The sequence below is a fragment of the Lasiodiplodia theobromae genome (assembly GCF_012971845.1).
Source record: "Lasiodiplodia theobromae strain AM2As chromosome Unknown scaffold_20, whole genome shotgun sequence".
NCBI lineage: Eukaryota > Fungi > Ascomycota > Dothideomycetes > Botryosphaeriales > Botryosphaeriaceae > Lasiodiplodia > Lasiodiplodia theobromae.
Window position 1 is genome coordinate 218769 of NW_023336409.1, and position 18048 is coordinate 236816.

Genomic DNA, 18048 nt, shown 5'->3' on the forward strand with positions numbered 1-18048 from the left:
TTGCATCATCGTTCGAACATCACGCCTCTGTCTCCCGAAGATGGCTGTTCAAGCGCCTGCAGGCGTGCTCGTGCCCGGCGTCTCGTGTGGCTCAAACCCGGATTTGCGCTTTTTCGGTCTCTTTCTCCCCGGAACCCCTCACTAACTTCTCAAACCCTCACTCTTCCCAGCCGGCAATTCCCAGCTCGACCCTCCCTGTCAGGATCCATGAGTCGCGCTCATGGCACCGGCTCAACCACCGCTGCGCGTGTCGCCCGCCTCTCTCCTGCGAAAATGCCAATTGCCAGACGTATTGATGCACAATGGATACCAGCATTCTCTAGCGCTGGCCGGCCTGCCTTGAATCTTGCATAAGGCCACCCGACTGGTAGGCCGTATTTCATGATTTGACCCTGATGGTTTGCGGGTAAAACCGCCGGGCAAGAAAAACCAGGTGGAGCAAGAGGGTTCGGAAATAGGCTTGGTCGGAGTTCTACCCGCCAAAACATAAGAGGTTTCCCCCCTCTATCAATCTCCGTGACACTGGCTTGTTTCTTCGTTTAATGGTACCGAGAGAGCAAGGAAGCCTTGCGTTGACTGTCCTATCCGGCCCGAGACCGTTGCGCGCCGCCGCGCCTCAAAGGATTTCAGAATCAATCCGAAATGCGTCAGGACTTGTGGCGCGCTTCCTGTTCGGCCTGGAACATGGCCTCAGGGGCAGCGCTCCTGCTGGCGCTACTGCCTCAGGTCCAATCGGTCCCGAACCTTCTTGAGAATCCTCGAGCGCGGTGCCTCGAGCTTAAGGATAAGCACCTGCAGGAAGGTGACGTGATCATCACTGGCGCTGCGTTTGTTGACGCATTGACGTTGAACGTATCGGGGACGCTTAACGCACATCCGTTCTGTCGGGTTGCATCCCAATTGGCGTACGGAAGTGATGACACGCTCAACTTTGAGGTTTGGCTCCCGGGTGATGCAGGATACAACGGCAGATATCTGGCCGTCGGTATGTCCTTCATTAAAACGGACGAGGAAAGAAGCGCCTGACTTGGACGTGCAGGTAATGGCGGCATGGCTGGAACGATTGACAATGCGACCATGGTCGAGTACCTGAACGAGGGCTTCGCGGTTGCGGGCGGCGATTCTGGTCACCTAGCGTCTGAGAACAACGACGGCGACGGAGCGCCGGGCACTTACCTGCCGTACCTCCACGATCGCGACCAGGTCTTGGCGTGGATACACAATTCCATTGCCCTGTTCACCACGCCAGCCAGGGAGTTCATCAAGACTTACTACGCGCGCGAGGCCGAGTATAGTTATTATTATGGCTGCTCGACTGGTGGAGCGCAGGGCTTTGCATTGTCCCAGCTGCACCCGGACCTCTTCGACGGCATCTATGCTGGGTGCCCAGGGTTCTGGTACTCGCATCTTGCACTGTCATTCCTATGGAATGGACAGAAAACAAAGGTTTGGCCCTCGAGCAAATGGGAAATTGGCGCTGACCAGAGCAGGGCGATGCGTACCTGAGCCAAGGCTTGCTGGACACGGTTACCTCGGCGGTTTTGGACCAGTGCGATGGTCTAGATGGTGTTGTCGACAGGCTCGTGGAGAACCCTCTGGCCTGTAACTTTAGCATTGACACGCTCGCATGCGACAAGATGATTTCCAACAGCAGTGAATGCCTGAGCGCTGCCCAGCTTGCCGCCGCAAAAGCAATATACGCGGGGCCGAAAGACATTCGGAACGGCTCTGCGGTGTATCCTGGATTTTCTGTGGGGTCGGAGAGCGAATGGGAGCAAGGCCAGGAGGGCTCATTAGCGGAGGCCTTCTCCGTTCCGATTCTCCAGAACCTAGTATACGACAACTTGACCTATGACCCGGACACATTTGACTGGGGATCCGATGTGGACGATGTGAATAACAAAGCCGGCGTGCTAATCGATGAGACCAGCACTGACTTGCGGGCGTTCCGAGAGGCCGGCGGCAAGATGTTGGTTTCTCAGGGTAAGCTGTCGTACGTCTCTTGATAGCCAACTTCTCCTGACTGTGTTTTAGGTTGGGCAGATCCGTACAATGCGGCCACACTGCCCATTGAGTACCTGCAGCGACTCCAGGGGTTCTTTGGAGGGGATGTTTCGGACTTTTTCAACCTGTTCATGGTTCCTGGTAAGTAATTCCCGCACACGGTTCGCGATGAGTAGGCTAAGATGCTCGCAGGCGGAGGACATTGCGGTGGAGCATCAAGCTATCCATCGGTACCTGCCAAGCACCGCGTCATTGCGGCATTACAGGCGTGGGTCGAGCTGGGGATCAAGCCAGAGTCCGTACTCAGTGAGACGCCCGAGGACGGCAGTGGCAGGACACGGCAGCTCTGCCCGTGGCCGCAGACGGCGCACTATGTTGCTGGAGATGAAAATGCCGCGACGTCGTACATTTGCGCGTAAATTTGAAATAGTACCAATACATGCGAACTGAAGGCTGTACTCGACCTTCAGTAGTGATTGAAACGAATTGGGTAGTTGTGATCTTTGACGGTGTTGGCAGGCGCGATCGCCAATGGGGGGTATTTGGTACTTTCTTTCAGGTAGCTCAATACATCATCTTCGAGCCTCAGCCTTCGCCAACGGCGCACGTGACGCCAAGCTTTTTGGCATCCGAAGAACCTCGTGCAGGGCTTCAACACCCGCTTCTGCCATCACCAACGCACTGCCAACCCCAGCTGTCGTCGCCATGAACTCCTTCCGCGTTGCCAGAACGGCCCTCCGCGCCGCCCGCCCCGCCGCCTTCCGCGCCCCCATTGCCCAGCGCCGCGGCTACGCTGAGGCTGCCAGCGACAAGCTCAAGCTGTCCCTGGCCCTGCCTCACTCGGTACGTCGACATCCATTGCGCCCTTCGGACTGCATCCCACGTGTCATTGAGCGCTTGCTCCGCTTGTGCATTGCTGACTTGCCGCTTTCCAGACCATCTTCAAGTCCTCCGAGGTGTATGTAACCCTCCGCACGTCCGCCCCAACGCAACCGATTCCCGCGCACTAGCCAGCCATTGAGAACCTGCTCTACGCAGGCCATCATTCGCCGATTCATGCATGCTGATAATCGCGGGGAATTTAGCGTTCAGGTCAACATCGCCTCCGAATCCGGAGACATGGGTCTTCTCGCCAACCACGTCCCTGCCATCGAGCAGCTCAAGCCCGGCTTGATCGAGGTTATCGAGGAGCAGGGTGGCAGCAAGCAGTGGTTCGCTTCCGGTGGCTTCGCCGTCATGCAGCCTGACAACACGCTTTCCATCAACGCTGTCGAGGCCTACCCTGTGGAGGATTTCAGCGCCGAGTCTGTCCGCAACCAGATCGCCGAGGCCCAGAAGGTTGCCAGCGGCAGCGGCTCCGAGGTGGACATCGCCGAGGCCCAGATCGAGCTGGAGGTGAGTTTGCGCCCCGAAAGACGGGCGGCCGGGATTAGCTGACTCTGCGTAGGTTCTTGAGAGGCTCCAGGCTGCGCTGAAATAAAGTGTTTACATAGATACCGCCGAGAAGAGAGGCAGCTGTGTATAGTAAGCGTGGAGCGTTAATTACGCTTTTTTCAGACTCGAAGAAACCACTGCCTTGCGCCTGTCGTGTCGCGACCATCGCTCTTTCCAAATTGTGCCCCGTCCCAGCAGCTACTCACTGAAACAGCACGCCGGACAGCCCCCAGCCAACGACACATCACGCTGTCTCCCTAGATTTTTGTATTGTATACCATAGCACACGCGCCCAGGCGGCGACAGACCTTCACGCCCGCTCTCGTCCTCTTTGCAAACGGCCGTATCCTTTTTTTCGCCCTCGGATCCCGGACATGCAGCCCCAGAACGCATTCAGGTCTCATGCATTCTGCAAGCCGCGATTTCTAGATGGACAAGGCGACGAGTCTGCGGAAAAGAGACTGGCATGGAAAGGAACAGTGGCCTCACGCATTCGCTCACTCAATGACATGAACAACGCTACCACGGCAAGCCAAACATCAACACACTCTGCTCAGAAGCCTCGGGAGGAGCCAACGCGATCGAACCGCCCGATGCATGCGGCGAGCCACGCACCAACGCGGTCGGATGAAAGCTATGGAAGTAGCGGCCTTTCCGGACGTACCAATCCTTTTGTTCGCCGCAGTCCACCGAGACCACTACAAACTCCGCTCAAGCCAGAACGGATTTCCCATTCTAACGTTCCCGTCCGATCTCCAGCCCCCAGCCTGCTTATCCAGCGCCCTACCTTTTTCGAGGAGCAGAATCGAGCTGCAGCGCGTGACACCAGAAGCCCAGCACCAGACACTGATTCGCGTCAAGGTTTCGGTCGACAGCAACCGGGGAATCACTTCCGAGGTGTGGACTTGGCGAGCCCCAAGCCGAATGCTCAGATACTTAGCCCGACTCATGCACACGCTACAGCAAGACGCTTCGAGGAGCTTGAAGCGAGGCGACAGGCCGCATCAAGCGGTCTGGAAAGAGATGCGCGCCGAGACTCGGTCACGGTGGGCCATAAAGCCACAAGGCCATCGAGGAAATCCCAGCCCGATCTGCGCTCAAAGGACAATCCCGTGACCAACGTGCTCGAAACGGGGCGAGATTCAAGACATAGTCTCACGGCCCAGAAAGCTTCTTTACCAGGCCATGCTCGCTCAACGAGTCCAAGCATTGGCATAGGCCCTCGCACTAGCACTTTTGGAAAGGCAGGAAGGGTTCGCTCTGTATCACCAGACGAATCTGGCCAAGCTAAAACTGACAGGGTCGGAAGGAATCAAGCTCGTTTAGAGGGCATTGAATCAATGATCCAGGATATCGACACCACGTCCGCCAGCATTGAATCTACTGCGCACAAGATCAGATCTGCAGCTCACAATATCGGCCTCTTATCTTCCTTGTCGACAATCCCCACTAATGAAGCAAGGCTCATCAGCTCCAGCGAGCCTGAAGCTGCGCCGCAATCACCGGCAAAGCTACGGGGACGGACGCTACATGATGAGGTCTCTTCCTCGGCTGCCCGCATGCGGAAAAACACCCATGATCTCATGCTTCCTCATGACGGCCCCGGAACAAGCTCCGCTCCCGAAGAGATTGATTCGATTGATTCCACACTAGCCGAGCACGACGCCGTTGTTGACCATGTAATCGAGCAGCTCCAGGCCTGTGGGCGCAAGCTCCAGACTATTCGAAGCCTGTCACAGCAGTTCACGTCCATCCCGAGATCAAGTTCATCCATAGTCGGCCAAATGAACACTGGCTCTGACTCTGCGTCATTCCCCACAATCGCGCGGGTTTCCCTCGCCTCCCGTGTACCTCCGGCTAGTATCAATGACCCTCCAGCTCTACAAAGAAAGCGCACGAGATCTATTCCGGACCTCATCCATCTCGTTGATGATGCTGGAGAAAAATTTGGGCTGAATATGAAGCAAACCGAAGACGAAATGGTCAAAGAAATGGCCGCAGAGCTCCACGGTTCTGAAGCTGCTCAGGCGTCGAGCGCTTTCCCAGTTGAAACTGATCTCATTGCACTGGCCGAATCGCAAGGAATGCTGCCGAGAGCAGTTGCTATCTCACCGGCCGAACCTCCGACAGAGCTCGTGGTACCTAGTGCGACGCCACATTTAAGTATACCATACTCTGATCGCGATGCACTACCTCGAAATGACGTCCTAACCTCGGTGGCCCCGCCATCACCGCCAAAGCGTCGTGAAGACGGGCCTATAAGACGACCAAAGACGCGTTTGAACACCACACTACCTATCCCTACGACACCTCCAAGTCCGCATGCCGAGAGGAATAGAAGTCCACTTCAAGGGGGGAGTTCTGCCCCTAGTTCACCCTGTTTTGGGCTAGCAACGCGGCCCTCCTCTGTGCGACGTCGTCATCATCATCAACAACCGTCCTCTTACCTCTCCGCCAAACGTGGAATCGACTCTTCTACAACCTCTGCTGGCTCCACAGCCGCGTCAGTCCTTGATTCGCTTCGACCAACGCCAACGATATATTTCCCATATCAGCACCTACCGTCTGCAACCTCTTCTGCACGCGAGGTGTATCAGCAGGATGGCAACGGTCATATGTTCCAGACCCAGCTTGATGACCCGAGAGGTCCTATTTCCAGGCCACCTGAGACCCCCCCTCCACCTGCGCCGCTGTTTTCAATGAACCCGGAAGTAGAACTGGGGCTCAGCGGAGATAGATTCTCACCTGCGTTACCGCCTGAGGCCGCTGCTTATCGACCTTCTACTGCCGATCTTGCGCGTGCTGCCACACGTGCTGCATTGGAACGAGAACATAAGCAACTCATTAATTTGACCGCATTTTCCATACCGATTCCAATGATTGGTCAGCGCCCAGTCGCAACAAACATCCCCAGCGAGGATATGAGCATGTTCTCAGAAATCCCAAGTCCGACTACAGGTTCAGCGACCGGCCATTACCCGCTCATACAGAGCAGAAGACCAAGCCCTTCGACTGCCCGTAAACCTCCAGCTACTCGGCAAGCACAGTTTCTTCCATCCGAGGATACGACTAAAATAACCCAACGCCCAAAGCCGCCGCCACGACGAACTGCATCCATTCAGTCTCCAACGACATCACCACCACGTGCTCCTGTTTTCCTCGGCCCCGAATCTCCTCTGTTCTTCCAACCGTCAGCCTCGCACTCTCCTACGACTATGGCCACCATGGCTGTTGCGACTAATAATCATTCCGCCAAATGGCAGCTCCTCCAAACACCCGCTCCCCTTGCTTCTCCGCTGCCATCGCCCATGGGCCCACCGCCACAATCCGTCCGTCACTTAACCCCGTCTTCAGCAACGTTACCGACACCAGCATCAAAGGACGACCATACCGAGGAAAATGATGATGACGATCTCACACCCGTAGCAGCCCCGAGTGTGACAAGTTTTCCAGGGCAAAAGCAGCAGCAGCAGCATGAGCAAAGCGAAGACAACTTCGCCTGCCAAGCACTTCTCAACAGCACTGCTTCAACCATCAATGCCCAGCCGAAGCCTATGATTACCATCCGGCCATCATCCTGCAACGGTTCGGCGGTGTCCAAGAGTGTCAGCCCCTCTTCGTCCATATATTCGTCCTCGTCATTGTCATCATTGCCCCCACACGCCGAAAGCCACCAACAAACCGCGGGCGCTGATTCCACGCGCTCTTCCACGAACAATGAGTATACACCACCACCACAAGTAGTGAAAGAGTCCTTACCTGGAGCAGCAGCATCATCATCATCGGAAGGGGATGAGAAACTGCCTGATAGCACCAGGAACAAGGGCAACTACAACGACTGCAACGCAGGGGAACGCAGCACCCAACCCCGCCGCCAGTCTCAACCCATTTCTTCTTACCATGAACACCAACACCAACACCAGCATCGGCATTACTACTACCACTATTACAAGCCGCTCAACGTCTCGGACCGCGTGCAGATGCTGGAAGAGGCGCGCAGGGAGCGCATGCGGATATTGCGAGCGACGGGACAGCACGCGGATGTGGTGAGACGGTTCAGTGGCGCTGGTCTTGGGGGCTCTGGTTCGCCTAGAGAGAAACAAGCAGGCAAGGAAGACGAACAGCAGGGAAGAAACGACGGTAGCAGCGATGGTGCGCGGTCATTGTCACTGTTGTTGGGTGGGCCGAGAGAGCAGATCAAGGCGTTAGGATCGCCGTGGTGGTGATGTGGGAACGGCGTTTTTCCACTCTTGTAGTAGATTGCGGCTGTTATTCGTCTGGGTTACCGTTGCCGTCATGACTATGGTACAATGCACACCTATTTCTGTTGGTTATTTGAGTATAGGCCTGGGCGTTTCTTTGCGGTTCTTTTGTACCTCTTGGCTCAAGTTGTTTCTACTTCAACATCGTGAGGTCGTGATTCCTTTTTTGCTCTGTGGGAAAGAAAATGGCAGCGCATAATACCGCTTGAAGGCGACAGCGGACCAACTCATGACCTCAAGACTATCCACAAATAGACCGCTCCGCTCCCCTGGCAGCCTTCCTTTGTGCAAAGGGTAACCGGAATTTATTTGTTGCACCTCAAACTTTACGTAGTAGAGTATGTCTATTAGGAGGGGGACTGTGAATATTACGGGAATCTAAGAACATTCAGATGCAGACTCAACTCACTTCAGTCAAGTACCATGTTTCCAGTGAGAAAGCTTCGGGAAGGTCAGCGCCCTGCCACTCGGTGGTGGGAGAAGCTTTTCACGAGACTGTTATCCTAGGTTCCTGGACACGCATGCATAAAATTCAATTTATGGGGATTGCAGACTCCATGCTGTCCTCACTACATCGCTACCTAACTAGGAGAAGAAAACCCCCGATTCTCTGAAAGTACGCCGGAGCAGTGATGCGGGAAGCTTTGGAATCGCGAGGAGATATCCCCTGATTCAAGAAGAGTTGAGGATGAAGAAAGAGGGAATTTGAACGGGAAATAATAATAATAATGATAATAAAAGGGAAAGCGCCAACTCCTCTTTCGCCTGGAATGAACTGTGTTAGATGAGAAAGGGCATGTACTTCTCCAGCCCTTTTACCCGCGCGTCCTCCTTGTCAACAAAAGGCTTTTGTTTTCCACCCCGGGTATCATTGAAGGATGTCATGTCAGCCATTGTTGCCCATAAATTTGTCCGCCCAGCCAGCATCCATCCGTCGGCTGATGTCCACGTTTACCATAAGGGAATCCATAAAAACCGATCGTGCCCTGCACGCATCGTCTCATAAAAGGCGCGTACCCATTCCATCATCCAAAGCAAGTTCATATCCAATCAGACCGTCTGCCTGACAATATTTCAATCACTCGCACCGAACCAGCCGCCGAGGAGGCCACTACTACCCTGGCTTCTCCATTGCCAAACCGCCACCACTACCGCGCCCAACACGCCGACGCCGCCGAGCACTTGCACGACTATCAAGCCACCCTTCTTCATATCATCGCTCCAATCGCACAACCCCAAAGGATCACGCGGATCCAGCTTCCCACCCTTTGCTGACGACCATCTCGACTCCCGTTTGATGCGCTCGTCCAGATCTGCTTGGCGCGTCAGGGACCAGAGAGCAGGATCGTAGTGCGGCTGCAGGTCGTCGGCCGGAATGATGCGACCGTCCAGGACTTCCCGGCCCACTTGATCGAGCAGCCAGCGTGTCCTTTTCTCCCGCTCTAATTCTTCAAAACGGCGACGCTCATTCTGCAGGCTTCGTTGCAAGTCTGCAGCCCACTTGGCCAGCCGAACTTGTGCCATCCTCTCCTCGCGATAACTTTGCTCATTGAAGCGGGTGATCGTGTAGTTATTGCCGCCGGCCACGCTACTGGGAGAGGCAGGTGATATGTGGGTGTATGATGCGGTCGGTGAGAAAGGTGTGTTCGCGGTACTGCCAGTTCCCGGGCGTGGAATGAGAACCTGACTGGGCGAAGGAGAAGACAGAATAGAGGACGTAGCAGAGGCCTGGTACGAAAACGACCTGCCAGGGTAGTGCGTAGAATTGGGGATTGTTTGCGGTGCAGCTCCAGTGTTCAGTCCAAAGCCATGCATGTTGAGGCTTTCGCCTTGGATGCGCTCATTGCGCCAACGGAGGAATTTTTTAGCTGCAGAATGCCGCAACCACGATATTGTGTCTTGGTTGAAGACTTGATTGACCAAAGCGGCAAGTTCTGACGGAACAAGAGGTTGGATATAATCCGGAGACATGAGCAGTGAAGCGTCCATGATCTCGCTGTCGGAAGCTGAGGCGGAGGTGATGGCGAAGGGACCAGGAGTGAAGACGGGCTTTGGGGTTTCGAAGAAAGGGTTTGAGTCTTGGGGAAAGGCGCAGTCGAGGGAGGTTTGGGCGGCATTCATAGCCTCTTCCATGCTCTTTCCGAAGAGGAACGGACGCACGCCTTCGGCCTGGAGGAGCTGAAGCACAGTAGTCTTTAAGGAGGAGATCTTTTCTTTGTCGCGGGAATCCGAGTGGGAAATGAGAGGAATAACATTAGTAAAAGAAGAAAGCCGGCGGATGTGTTGGATGCTTCGTGAGAAGCCAGCGCCTGCAGGAATCAGCCTATTGTGCGAATGAATTAAACCATCTGTCGGCTCACCATCGGAGGGCTTCAGCATATAAAATACGACATCGACTTGAACTCCGCCGTTGCCGCTAAGTATGCCGAGGAGATCACTATCGCTCATAGCACTGAGTGATGCGTTGCGATGAAGCAACGATTCGATGTAATGAACAATGGGCTCCATCTGCGCCGGCGAGTTGTTGGTCGAATCAAATCCCGGCGTGTCGACAAAGCACAGATTGCGTTCAAGTACCGTGTCACCCATACTCTTCCGCCTCCGCAACGTGCGGCTGTCTTCCACATCCAACTTATCCGACCACCATGTTGGATAGGCGCGCGTGCTGGCATATACCTCCGTGATGCTCGTCGTGCCCGATGCGCGCTGCTTCTTGAGCTTTGACTTGCCCTTTTGAAAGTCGGCAGGTTGAGAGAGAGAGGGACTGGCAACGAGAGGATCCACATGTACAATATCCTCGCATAGCTGCACTATGGATCTGATAAGAGAGGTCTTGCCCACGCCTGGGATCAGTTAGCCGAGCTTCAAATGGCCAGCGCTGCAAATAACTTGCCTGCTTCTCCGGCAATCAACACCTTCAGCCTTCCCATGTTCTTTCCTTTCTCGGTAAAGGGCCGCCTCTTTGGCATTTGAATGCTGGGCATAACCAGCTGTGGCACAGTGTTCTCGACTTCCTCCTTCTCGACAAGGCCGTCATCCTCTTCGTCGCTTGTCACGATGGCTTGACTCGCCGCTTCATCAGCCTGGCTTTCCTCATCCGACAGCCTGAAGCTCTTCAAGCTAACGCTCTTTGGGGTGCTGGGTAGATCTGATGCGGGGCCTGAACTAAGCTCGAATTGCACCGGGGTAAGAGGCGGGGGCGGCGGGTGTGACGAGAGCGTGCTGGCCGACAGCTTGCGAGCGGGGGCACGAGGTCTTGTCGTGCCGCTCATGGCATCCTGCAGTTCTTTCTGCACCTGCGCAACCTCTTTGGACCATTTCTTCGCTTGGTCGGCTCTACAGCGCGGCTTTGGGGAGCTGCTCTTGTCTGCCTGATCGCTAGTTCCCTTATCGCCGAAAGCAGCGCCGAGAGCATCATCCAGGCTTTGAACGCCATAGGTGCTTTCCTTGGTGCTGGAGGCTTGCATGGTGTGCTGCATCTCGTCCTCGCTGCACAGGAAGAAGCTCGTGGGGCCGGTCGGGCCCGTGGCGGCTTGCGGCGCAGGGTTGGAGACGTGATCGGCGCCGTTGCTCGACTTACGGAGGAGTCGGGACGAGGGATGCGGTGCTGCGGCTGCGGCTGCGTCGCCGCCGGCGGGTGGCCTCATGATGGTATTGTCGCTGGGTCGCTGGGGACGCGCTGTGGTATCATCCGCGCCGGAGAGATGTCGACTATTTAGCAGGTCGCAGGTGGTGGTCGGGCATTCGTCGAGGGGGAGCACTATGGCTGGCCGAATGGAGATGACGACGATCTGGCGGTACCCCGCTGCAGTGCAGGGGCCACTGGGTGCTATAGCTGGGTGGCGGTGGGCAGATAACGACGCCGAAGCTCGCAATGCTGCAGGGAAAAGGAGATAGCCGCGGCGGGAGGCTGAGACGCGCTGCGACAGAGCTTAAGGAGAGGTGGTTTGCAGGTAGTCTGACCTGGAGTGAGCGGCGCGCGAGGTCAAGTGTGTCAGGTGCCGAGCGCTGCCTGACGCGCTAGCGACCCTGCCCGCACGAACAGGCCTGTCTGCGCCTCGGGCAGTGAAACGGTAAGGCTGTTGGTACTTTTTGTCGCTATTCGCTGAGCAGCTATACATACACATTGCTCCCGAATCTAACCTACATCGCCACCCTCCCTCCCAAGCTTGCGATTTCAAAGAAGCTGTACATTGCTTCCAGCACGTCTATCAACCACCACCACCACCACCACTGCTGTGACCAAATACAGCAATTACCTCCTCCACACCGCATGTTCGGTGGCGCGTGAAGCCGGAGGCCTTCTTAGCCAAGGCGCGCTTTTCCCAAAGGAAACGAAGGAAAGGAGATGTGAAAAAGCAAAATCGCTATGCTAGGTAGAAAAAAGCAAAGACTCGTGCATGAAACCCATACTTTTCCGTTACCCGAATCAGATCAGCTTTTCCGCGAAGAGCCCTAGAATACAAGAGAGAAGCCTGAGGCATAATTCGTGACCACCGAGGATTCGTCGAGTCAAAAGAACAGGCAGGAAATTGATACACGCAATGAAATAGGAATGGATTTCTTTAAGCAGCCGCGTTGCCGCCGCGGCGGGGGGTCGAGGCACCGCCCCTGCCGCGGGGAGCAAAGCCGCCACGGCCGCCATCCTTGTTGAAGCCACCACGGCCCTGGCCAGGGCGGTCAGCGCCACCGCGGCCGCGGCTGATGGAGCCGCCGCGCGAAGGGTAGCGCTGGAACTGGCCGCCGGGCTGGCGGCGCTCCTCGACGTAAATCGTCTGGCCGTTGACCGTGTGGGGGTTGGCAGCGACGGCAGCGTTGAAGCCGTCCTGAGTAGCGAATTCAACGAAAGCAGCGTTCTATTGACATAGTCAGCATCCTGTCCTGAGCGTGCAACGTGGGGGCGAATTTACCTTCGGCCTGCTGATGTCGAAGTAGGTAATCTTGTCGAATTTGGAGAGGGACGCCTTCAGCGCATCCGCGTCGATGTTCTCATACACGTTCTTGATGTAGGCACGAACAGAGGTGGGCTCGGAGGGCTGGTTCTGGGCACGAGACTGGCGCTTCGTGTGCTCAGCAGTCTGCCAGCCATCCTGCTGGCTGTCCGCGGGCGACTCAGCGGCAGCGGGAGCGGCGGCAGCAGCAGCCGTGGCAGCAGCGGGCGCGGGAGCAGGCTTGCTCTGAGCAGGGGCAGCCTTAGGAGCAGCAGCCTGAGCAGGAACCGCCGGAACAGCAGGGACAGCTGGTGCGACGGACTTGTTGGCAGAGGCAGCCTTCATAGCCCAGCTCATCGGCTTGGTAGGGGCGGCCGGCGTAGGAGCGGGAGCGGCCTTCGCGGGCTCAGGAGCAGGAGTGGGAGCGGGCTCCTCAGGCTTCTCCGGCTGAGCGGCCTCCTCGGCGACCTCAGTAGCAGCCTGCTCGGTGGTGGGGATTTCCGTGGCACTGACGGCAGCGACGGGAGCTTCCTCGGCCTCGACAACCTCAGCAGCCTCCGGAACGGGGGTGCCATTTTCCTGAGCAGGGGGCGGGGAGACAGGGCGCTGGGTCTCCTCCTTCTGGATCTCCTCGAGCTTGTTGTCAACCTGAGCGACCTCCTCCTCATTGGCAACAGTCTCATGGGCTGGAACCTCGGCGGCAGGCTCCTGAGCACTCGGGGCAGGCTCCTGGTAGCCAGCGGGGGCAGCAGTGGTATCCTGGGCAACCTCCTCCTCGGCAAGCTCTTCCTCCTCCTCCTTGACGTACCTGAAGATGTCGTTCAGGACGAAGTAGCCATTGGTCTGAGCAGCAAGGACGAAGGTCTGGGTGAACTTGCGGTGCGGCTGGTTCTTGTTAGAGATCTCGCCGATGACTTGGATGACAATGTTGGAATCGGATCCCTGAGAGTCGACGTTGGTGACGCGGACCTTGCAGTCCTTGAAATCCAGCTCCTTTATGCGGTCGTTGATGGCCTATCCATCATCAGTACTCCGGCCAAATCCCCTTCAATGGGACTCGGTGGCATACCTTCTGTCCAACGCTAACATCGACCTTCTCCTCTTCGACACCCGAAACGAATTGCGAGCGCTTGTTGTAGAAGAGCTACTGCCGTTAGCGCCAATCTTCCTGCAAGAGGTGGAAGACATACAAAGAGCTTCTCGGGCGTCCGGCTAAGAGTGGTGTAGTACTGCTCGACGAAGTACCATCCAACCTCATCCTTGGGGATATCGGCAGCGCTGTTAGAGCTGGTCGACTGGGGAGTGGAGGTGGAGTGTTGAGCAGCGCTGTAGGCGGCGGCGTTGGCATTGTGCGCGGCGTAGTTCTGGTCGTACGCCTGACCCTGATGAGCGGCATAGGTGCCGTTCATGGACATGGCTGCCTGCTCAGTTGCCATTTTGCCGGTAGTGGAGATGGCAGAAGGTGGGTGTCGCGAGAGTAGTTGTGGATGTTCTATCAGCTATAGTGAGGCGACGACGGGTTGAATCTGCTTCGAGTCAGCGACGCGCCGTCACCGAGAGCTGCGCGCGCGATGCAGCGGACGTGTTGGCGAACCTGTCAGTCGCGCTTGTGGTGGCTAATTGAATGGTGATGCGCAGCGACGCTCAAGTGGGAGAGGCGGAGGAGGTAGGGATGGAGCGCGCGAAAAGAGGGCCTGCAAGTGGCGGCAATACGGCGCGGAGATGAGGGCGAGCGCGGGGGGGTCGCGGGATTGGAGGTTGGGTGTGGTTGTGTGGGTGTGTTGGAGATGGAGAGCGTGCGGGTGGCAGTAGACGAATTTCAAAAGCAAAGATTCCGCCGGCCGGCGCGCGGGCCAACCCGTCATCGAGTCCGAGCGCGCCAGCCAGCCGCTGCGCTGCTCGACTACCTCCGCCCTCCCATCCCTGCGCCGCTCATGGCAGCTCCTGCGAATCCTATGACGTTCGTCTGAGCAGTCCGTGTTTCGGAACATGGCGCGGGCCTTCGCGTCGCTTTCTAACACGCGAGACGACGTCGGTATGGAACATTCACCCGCCGTCGCTAAGCATCCGCTCTAGAGCATTGATTTATACGGCTGCTGTGCTGGCGGCTTGCAGCTTGGAAATTGGCTTTCAGATTCACCGTGTTCGCAGTTGACCTTCTTCCATTGAGCTGGCGATCACCTCGCGTGTCATTCTTGATCTGCATGCTAAATGTACGGCAGTGACCAGGATACTTTGTCGGGGATCTAGCCAGATCGCTTCCACGACGCCAGCACACACCATCCACCCGGCGTCTTCCCTCGTTCAGCTTGTTCAAATTGCTAATAGAGATCACTGTCATCTCTACCCATGAACAGGAAATCATCAGCGCTATTTAATTAAAGTCTCGACCTCGTTCCTACCTCTTGAAGTTGGCTCAAGTTCCCCGATCTTGCCAATATCCACGAGGCAACGTCGTTTGCAAATGTGTATTTGTCGTCGCCCGGCTCCGCGTGCACTGCGCCATTAGCAACCGAAGAGAAGATGCAAGGAAGCCGGAACTCACGCTTGTGGAACCACCCTTCGTAAACCTTGAACTCTTTGTCCTGGACCTTCCACTCGTCAAATATCTTTTTCACCGGCCCGAATTCTGTCACTCCGTCTGCCGTGCCGTGACCGACCCATACCCTTGTCTTTCCGCCCTCGCCCGCTCCTTCCAGCAACCGCACCTCTCCTCTTTCCAGCGTTCCTGCGCGGTCCAGCATGCCAGCTAAACCTTCTAGCGTTCCCGTGTCGTGACAAAGTTGGTCTTCGACGTACTCCCTTTGTACCTCCGGGTCTCTGCTCAGCAGTCTCTCGTCCAGTTTATTCACCATCTGCTTGTGTGGAGCGACCTTAGCTGCCATCTGGCCTAGCAGCACTGTGATCTTGTACGGGCGCGACGCTGGAGCAAGCGCAATGAAGGGAGATTCGGCGAGGAAGCCACGGATTGTGCGGAGCACCGATGGAGGGCCGGTTGCCGCGAAGTGCAGGACTTGAGCACCACCCATGGAGTGGCCCATGAGAAAGAGCGGCGCCGAATGTTTCGGCAGGGCGGTTATGAACGAGGCAATGTCTCCAAGCACGGTCGAGGTCTGGCCGGTGAGACCGCGTTGGGACATGTTCTTGACAGACATGCCCCAGCCGCGCTGGTCGAATGAGTAGACGATTATGCCCTTGGAAGCGAGTGTAGGAAAGAGAACGCCGTAAGCGTTGCCTGCGCGAGGTCAGTGGGCAGTTGATTCGAGCGGGAAAGCTGCCGGAGCTCACAGTGGTCGCTGAAGCCATGCACGAAGACAAGACGCGCTTTCACCTCGCCTGTGGGCTTGCGGAAGCAAGCGTCAGCTGGGAGCCGTCACATCTGGGGAGGCTTTCACACCATCCAAGTCTTTGTGTACAGCTTGGCCGCATCTTCTGTGGTATGCACGCCTTCTTCGGTGGTAAACGAAGCCATGGTGGGTGAGGGCTCAGTCGAAGTACAGGGACGCGTAGAGAAGCGCTAGGTGAGGTGGAAAGTCAGGTTGGCGGAGCGATGACGAAGCCGGGGTTGCATGTGAACCCTCGGTTATCGATACGACGTTGCTGCCAACACCATCTTTCAACGCCGCAAATACCAATAATTTCCGCTTCCGTCCGCTTGTGCGATCTGATTCGCCTAAGAAACAGGCTAACACGGCGGGGCTTCAACGGTGCCACCCACACTACACGTGGAACTACCGCTGTAAACCCCCTTCACCCCGCCCGGCTTCATCCGTTGTTTTGCCCACACGGAACGAAGGTAAAGCTCAGGCGAAGAATCCTTTGTAGCCGGCTGCGGTACTCAACTACAATGATGAGTGGGCGCATAGGAGGGGCCCTTCGATGGCAGCTACATCAAGTTCATCGGGTTTTCGCTGAGAATCGATACCACGGTGGGTTGCAAAGACTTTGTCCCTCCGGGCATTACAAAAGCGACTGCACTAATATCGGGGTAGAAATGTGAGTTGCACATAAACTTTCAGTACCTACGCAGGGCGAGTGTAAAATGGCGTCTGGTCCAAAAATCTTTGAGAGCTTGCAAACATTACCATTCAAGTTCTATGGCATACGTTTACGCGTTCCTGCCACTTGACGTATCCAACGCCGGTTCTCCGCGAGTCCATGCTGCTGGCCTCTTATTTCCTAACAGGAAGCTCGTTCGATGTATTCTCCGTCGGCATCTCAATGGGCGAAAAAGTAGGGGCGGGCTGCTGATAATAGTATTGTTGCGCGGTAACGTTTCCTAAGGGCTTATCCTGCTCTGCTAGCCTCACTGTACGCTCGGTTTTATATTTACGCCAGAACACGACCATTCCGACCGATGATAGAAGCCAGAGAAGCCCAAACACAACTCCAACTGCTATTGCGGCACTGCGAGTTTTGGTGACGTCCGTCGACGTTGGTGCGGTCGAAACGTGACCGGTGTCCGTTGCGGGTGTAGATATTGATGCAGAGTTTGCGGATGTCGGAGATGAGGTGCTACTACTACTGCTGTTTGCGTCCTCCTCTATGTATGGGAGAAGGCGATTCGATCCATCGCTGTTGATGACAGCAGTAATGTACCCGGGCTTCCATTGGAAATAGTTGCTTTCATTTTCACAGCATGATGCCCCCTCCAAGCCACATGCTTGCGCCTCCGAAATGTTGCATTGCTGAATCCATACTGAGTCACTCAATTTCCCTATGAGAGTCAGTACCCACCAGAGCTGACCAGGCGAAGGGATCGCACCTTTTGACAGGCACATAGACGGACAGTCGGGTTCATGCCACGATGAATCTGTACAGCTTTGCCGATAGGTCACACCAGACCAGTCTTGGAAGCAGCTACCACTCTCGTAACACGCATCGTTCTTGCGACAACACGGACTCGCTCCACCATTCGCGACAGCCGTGAGATTGCAAACGAATCCAGTTGAATCAAGGGAGCCCTAGAGCCTTTTGTTAGCCAGAACCCCATAATTCCCCTGATGTTGGACCCCACGCACATCTGGCCAATAACAAGATGGCTCATCGACAGCAGCGACCAAGGCCGCGCACAAGGAGAGGTACAGAAAGGAAAGTATGCCTGATGCTGATGATTGTGCGAGTAACTCGGATTTTGGACCAGCCAGGAGGGAGAGGAAGTAGAAAAGGACATGGAACTCAACGAATGCCTCCGGGGCGAAAGGGTTAATGAGGTTTCTTTCTGGGCTCATTGGGGATGGGAGTCACTTAAGCGCTCGTGCAGCACAGCAACAGCAATGAACCAAAATATCACATTGCTCACTTGGCGGACAAGGGAGAAGATCATTTCCACCAAATTGGACTCGATGCGGATGGCCCCCACTATAGTAGGATAATATGTACCTCTGTGTATGTACATGTGCAAGGTCAGGCCTCCC

The 18048-nt window shown here is 56.0% G+C and overlaps 5 protein-coding genes across 5 annotated transcripts; 2 read left to right on the forward strand and 3 right to left on the reverse strand.

Moving 5' to 3' along the window:
* Positions 1 to 684: 684 nt before the first annotated feature.
* LTHEOB_6842 (Tannase and feruloyl esterase) lies at positions 685 to 2423 on the forward strand (the record flags this gene model as incomplete). The annotated part of the gene is made up of 5 exons (XM_035516142.1): positions 685 to 985; positions 1040 to 1446; positions 1491 to 1983; positions 2035 to 2145; positions 2197 to 2423. 5 exons carry the CDS (start codon positions 685 to 687, stop codon positions 2421 to 2423), a joined length of 1539 nt encoding a protein of 512 aa, XP_035371809.1.
* A 286-nt stretch (positions 2424 to 2709) lies between these two features.
* On the forward strand, positions 2710 to 3484 carry LTHEOB_6843 (ATP synthase subunit mitochondrial; the record flags this gene model as incomplete). The annotated part of the gene is made up of 4 exons (XM_035516143.1): positions 2710 to 2847; positions 2940 to 2962; positions 3090 to 3399; positions 3452 to 3484. 4 exons carry the CDS (start codon positions 2710 to 2712, stop codon positions 3482 to 3484), a joined length of 504 nt encoding a protein of 167 aa, XP_035371810.1.
* Positions 3485 to 8774: 5290 nt separating this feature from the next.
* On the reverse strand, positions 8775 to 11347 carry LTHEOB_6844 (Cell division protein GTP binding protein; the record flags this gene model as incomplete). The annotated part of the gene is made up of 3 exons (XM_035516144.1): positions 8775 to 10009; positions 10061 to 10532; positions 10688 to 11347. The coding sequence occupies 3 exons, from the start codon at positions 11345 to 11347 to the stop codon at positions 8775 to 8777; spliced, it is 2367 nt and encodes a 788-aa protein (XP_035371811.1).
* A 918-nt stretch (positions 11348 to 12265) lies between these two features.
* Positions 12266 to 14067, reverse strand: LTHEOB_6845 (NTF2 and RRM domain-containing protein; the record flags this gene model as incomplete). Its single annotated transcript, XM_035516145.1, has 4 exons — positions 12266 to 12556; positions 12611 to 13645; positions 13701 to 13775; positions 13822 to 14067. The coding sequence occupies 4 exons, from the start codon at positions 14065 to 14067 to the stop codon at positions 12266 to 12268; spliced, it is 1647 nt and encodes a 548-aa protein (XP_035371812.1).
* A 942-nt stretch (positions 14068 to 15009) lies between these two features.
* On the reverse strand, positions 15010 to 16103 carry LTHEOB_6846 (Alpha beta hydrolase fold protein; the record flags this gene model as incomplete). Its single annotated transcript, XM_035516146.1, has 4 exons — positions 15010 to 15128; positions 15177 to 15866; positions 15920 to 15974; positions 16029 to 16103. The coding sequence occupies 4 exons, from the start codon at positions 16101 to 16103 to the stop codon at positions 15010 to 15012; spliced, it is 939 nt and encodes a 312-aa protein (XP_035371813.1).
* Positions 16104 to 18048: the final 1945 nt, after the last annotated feature.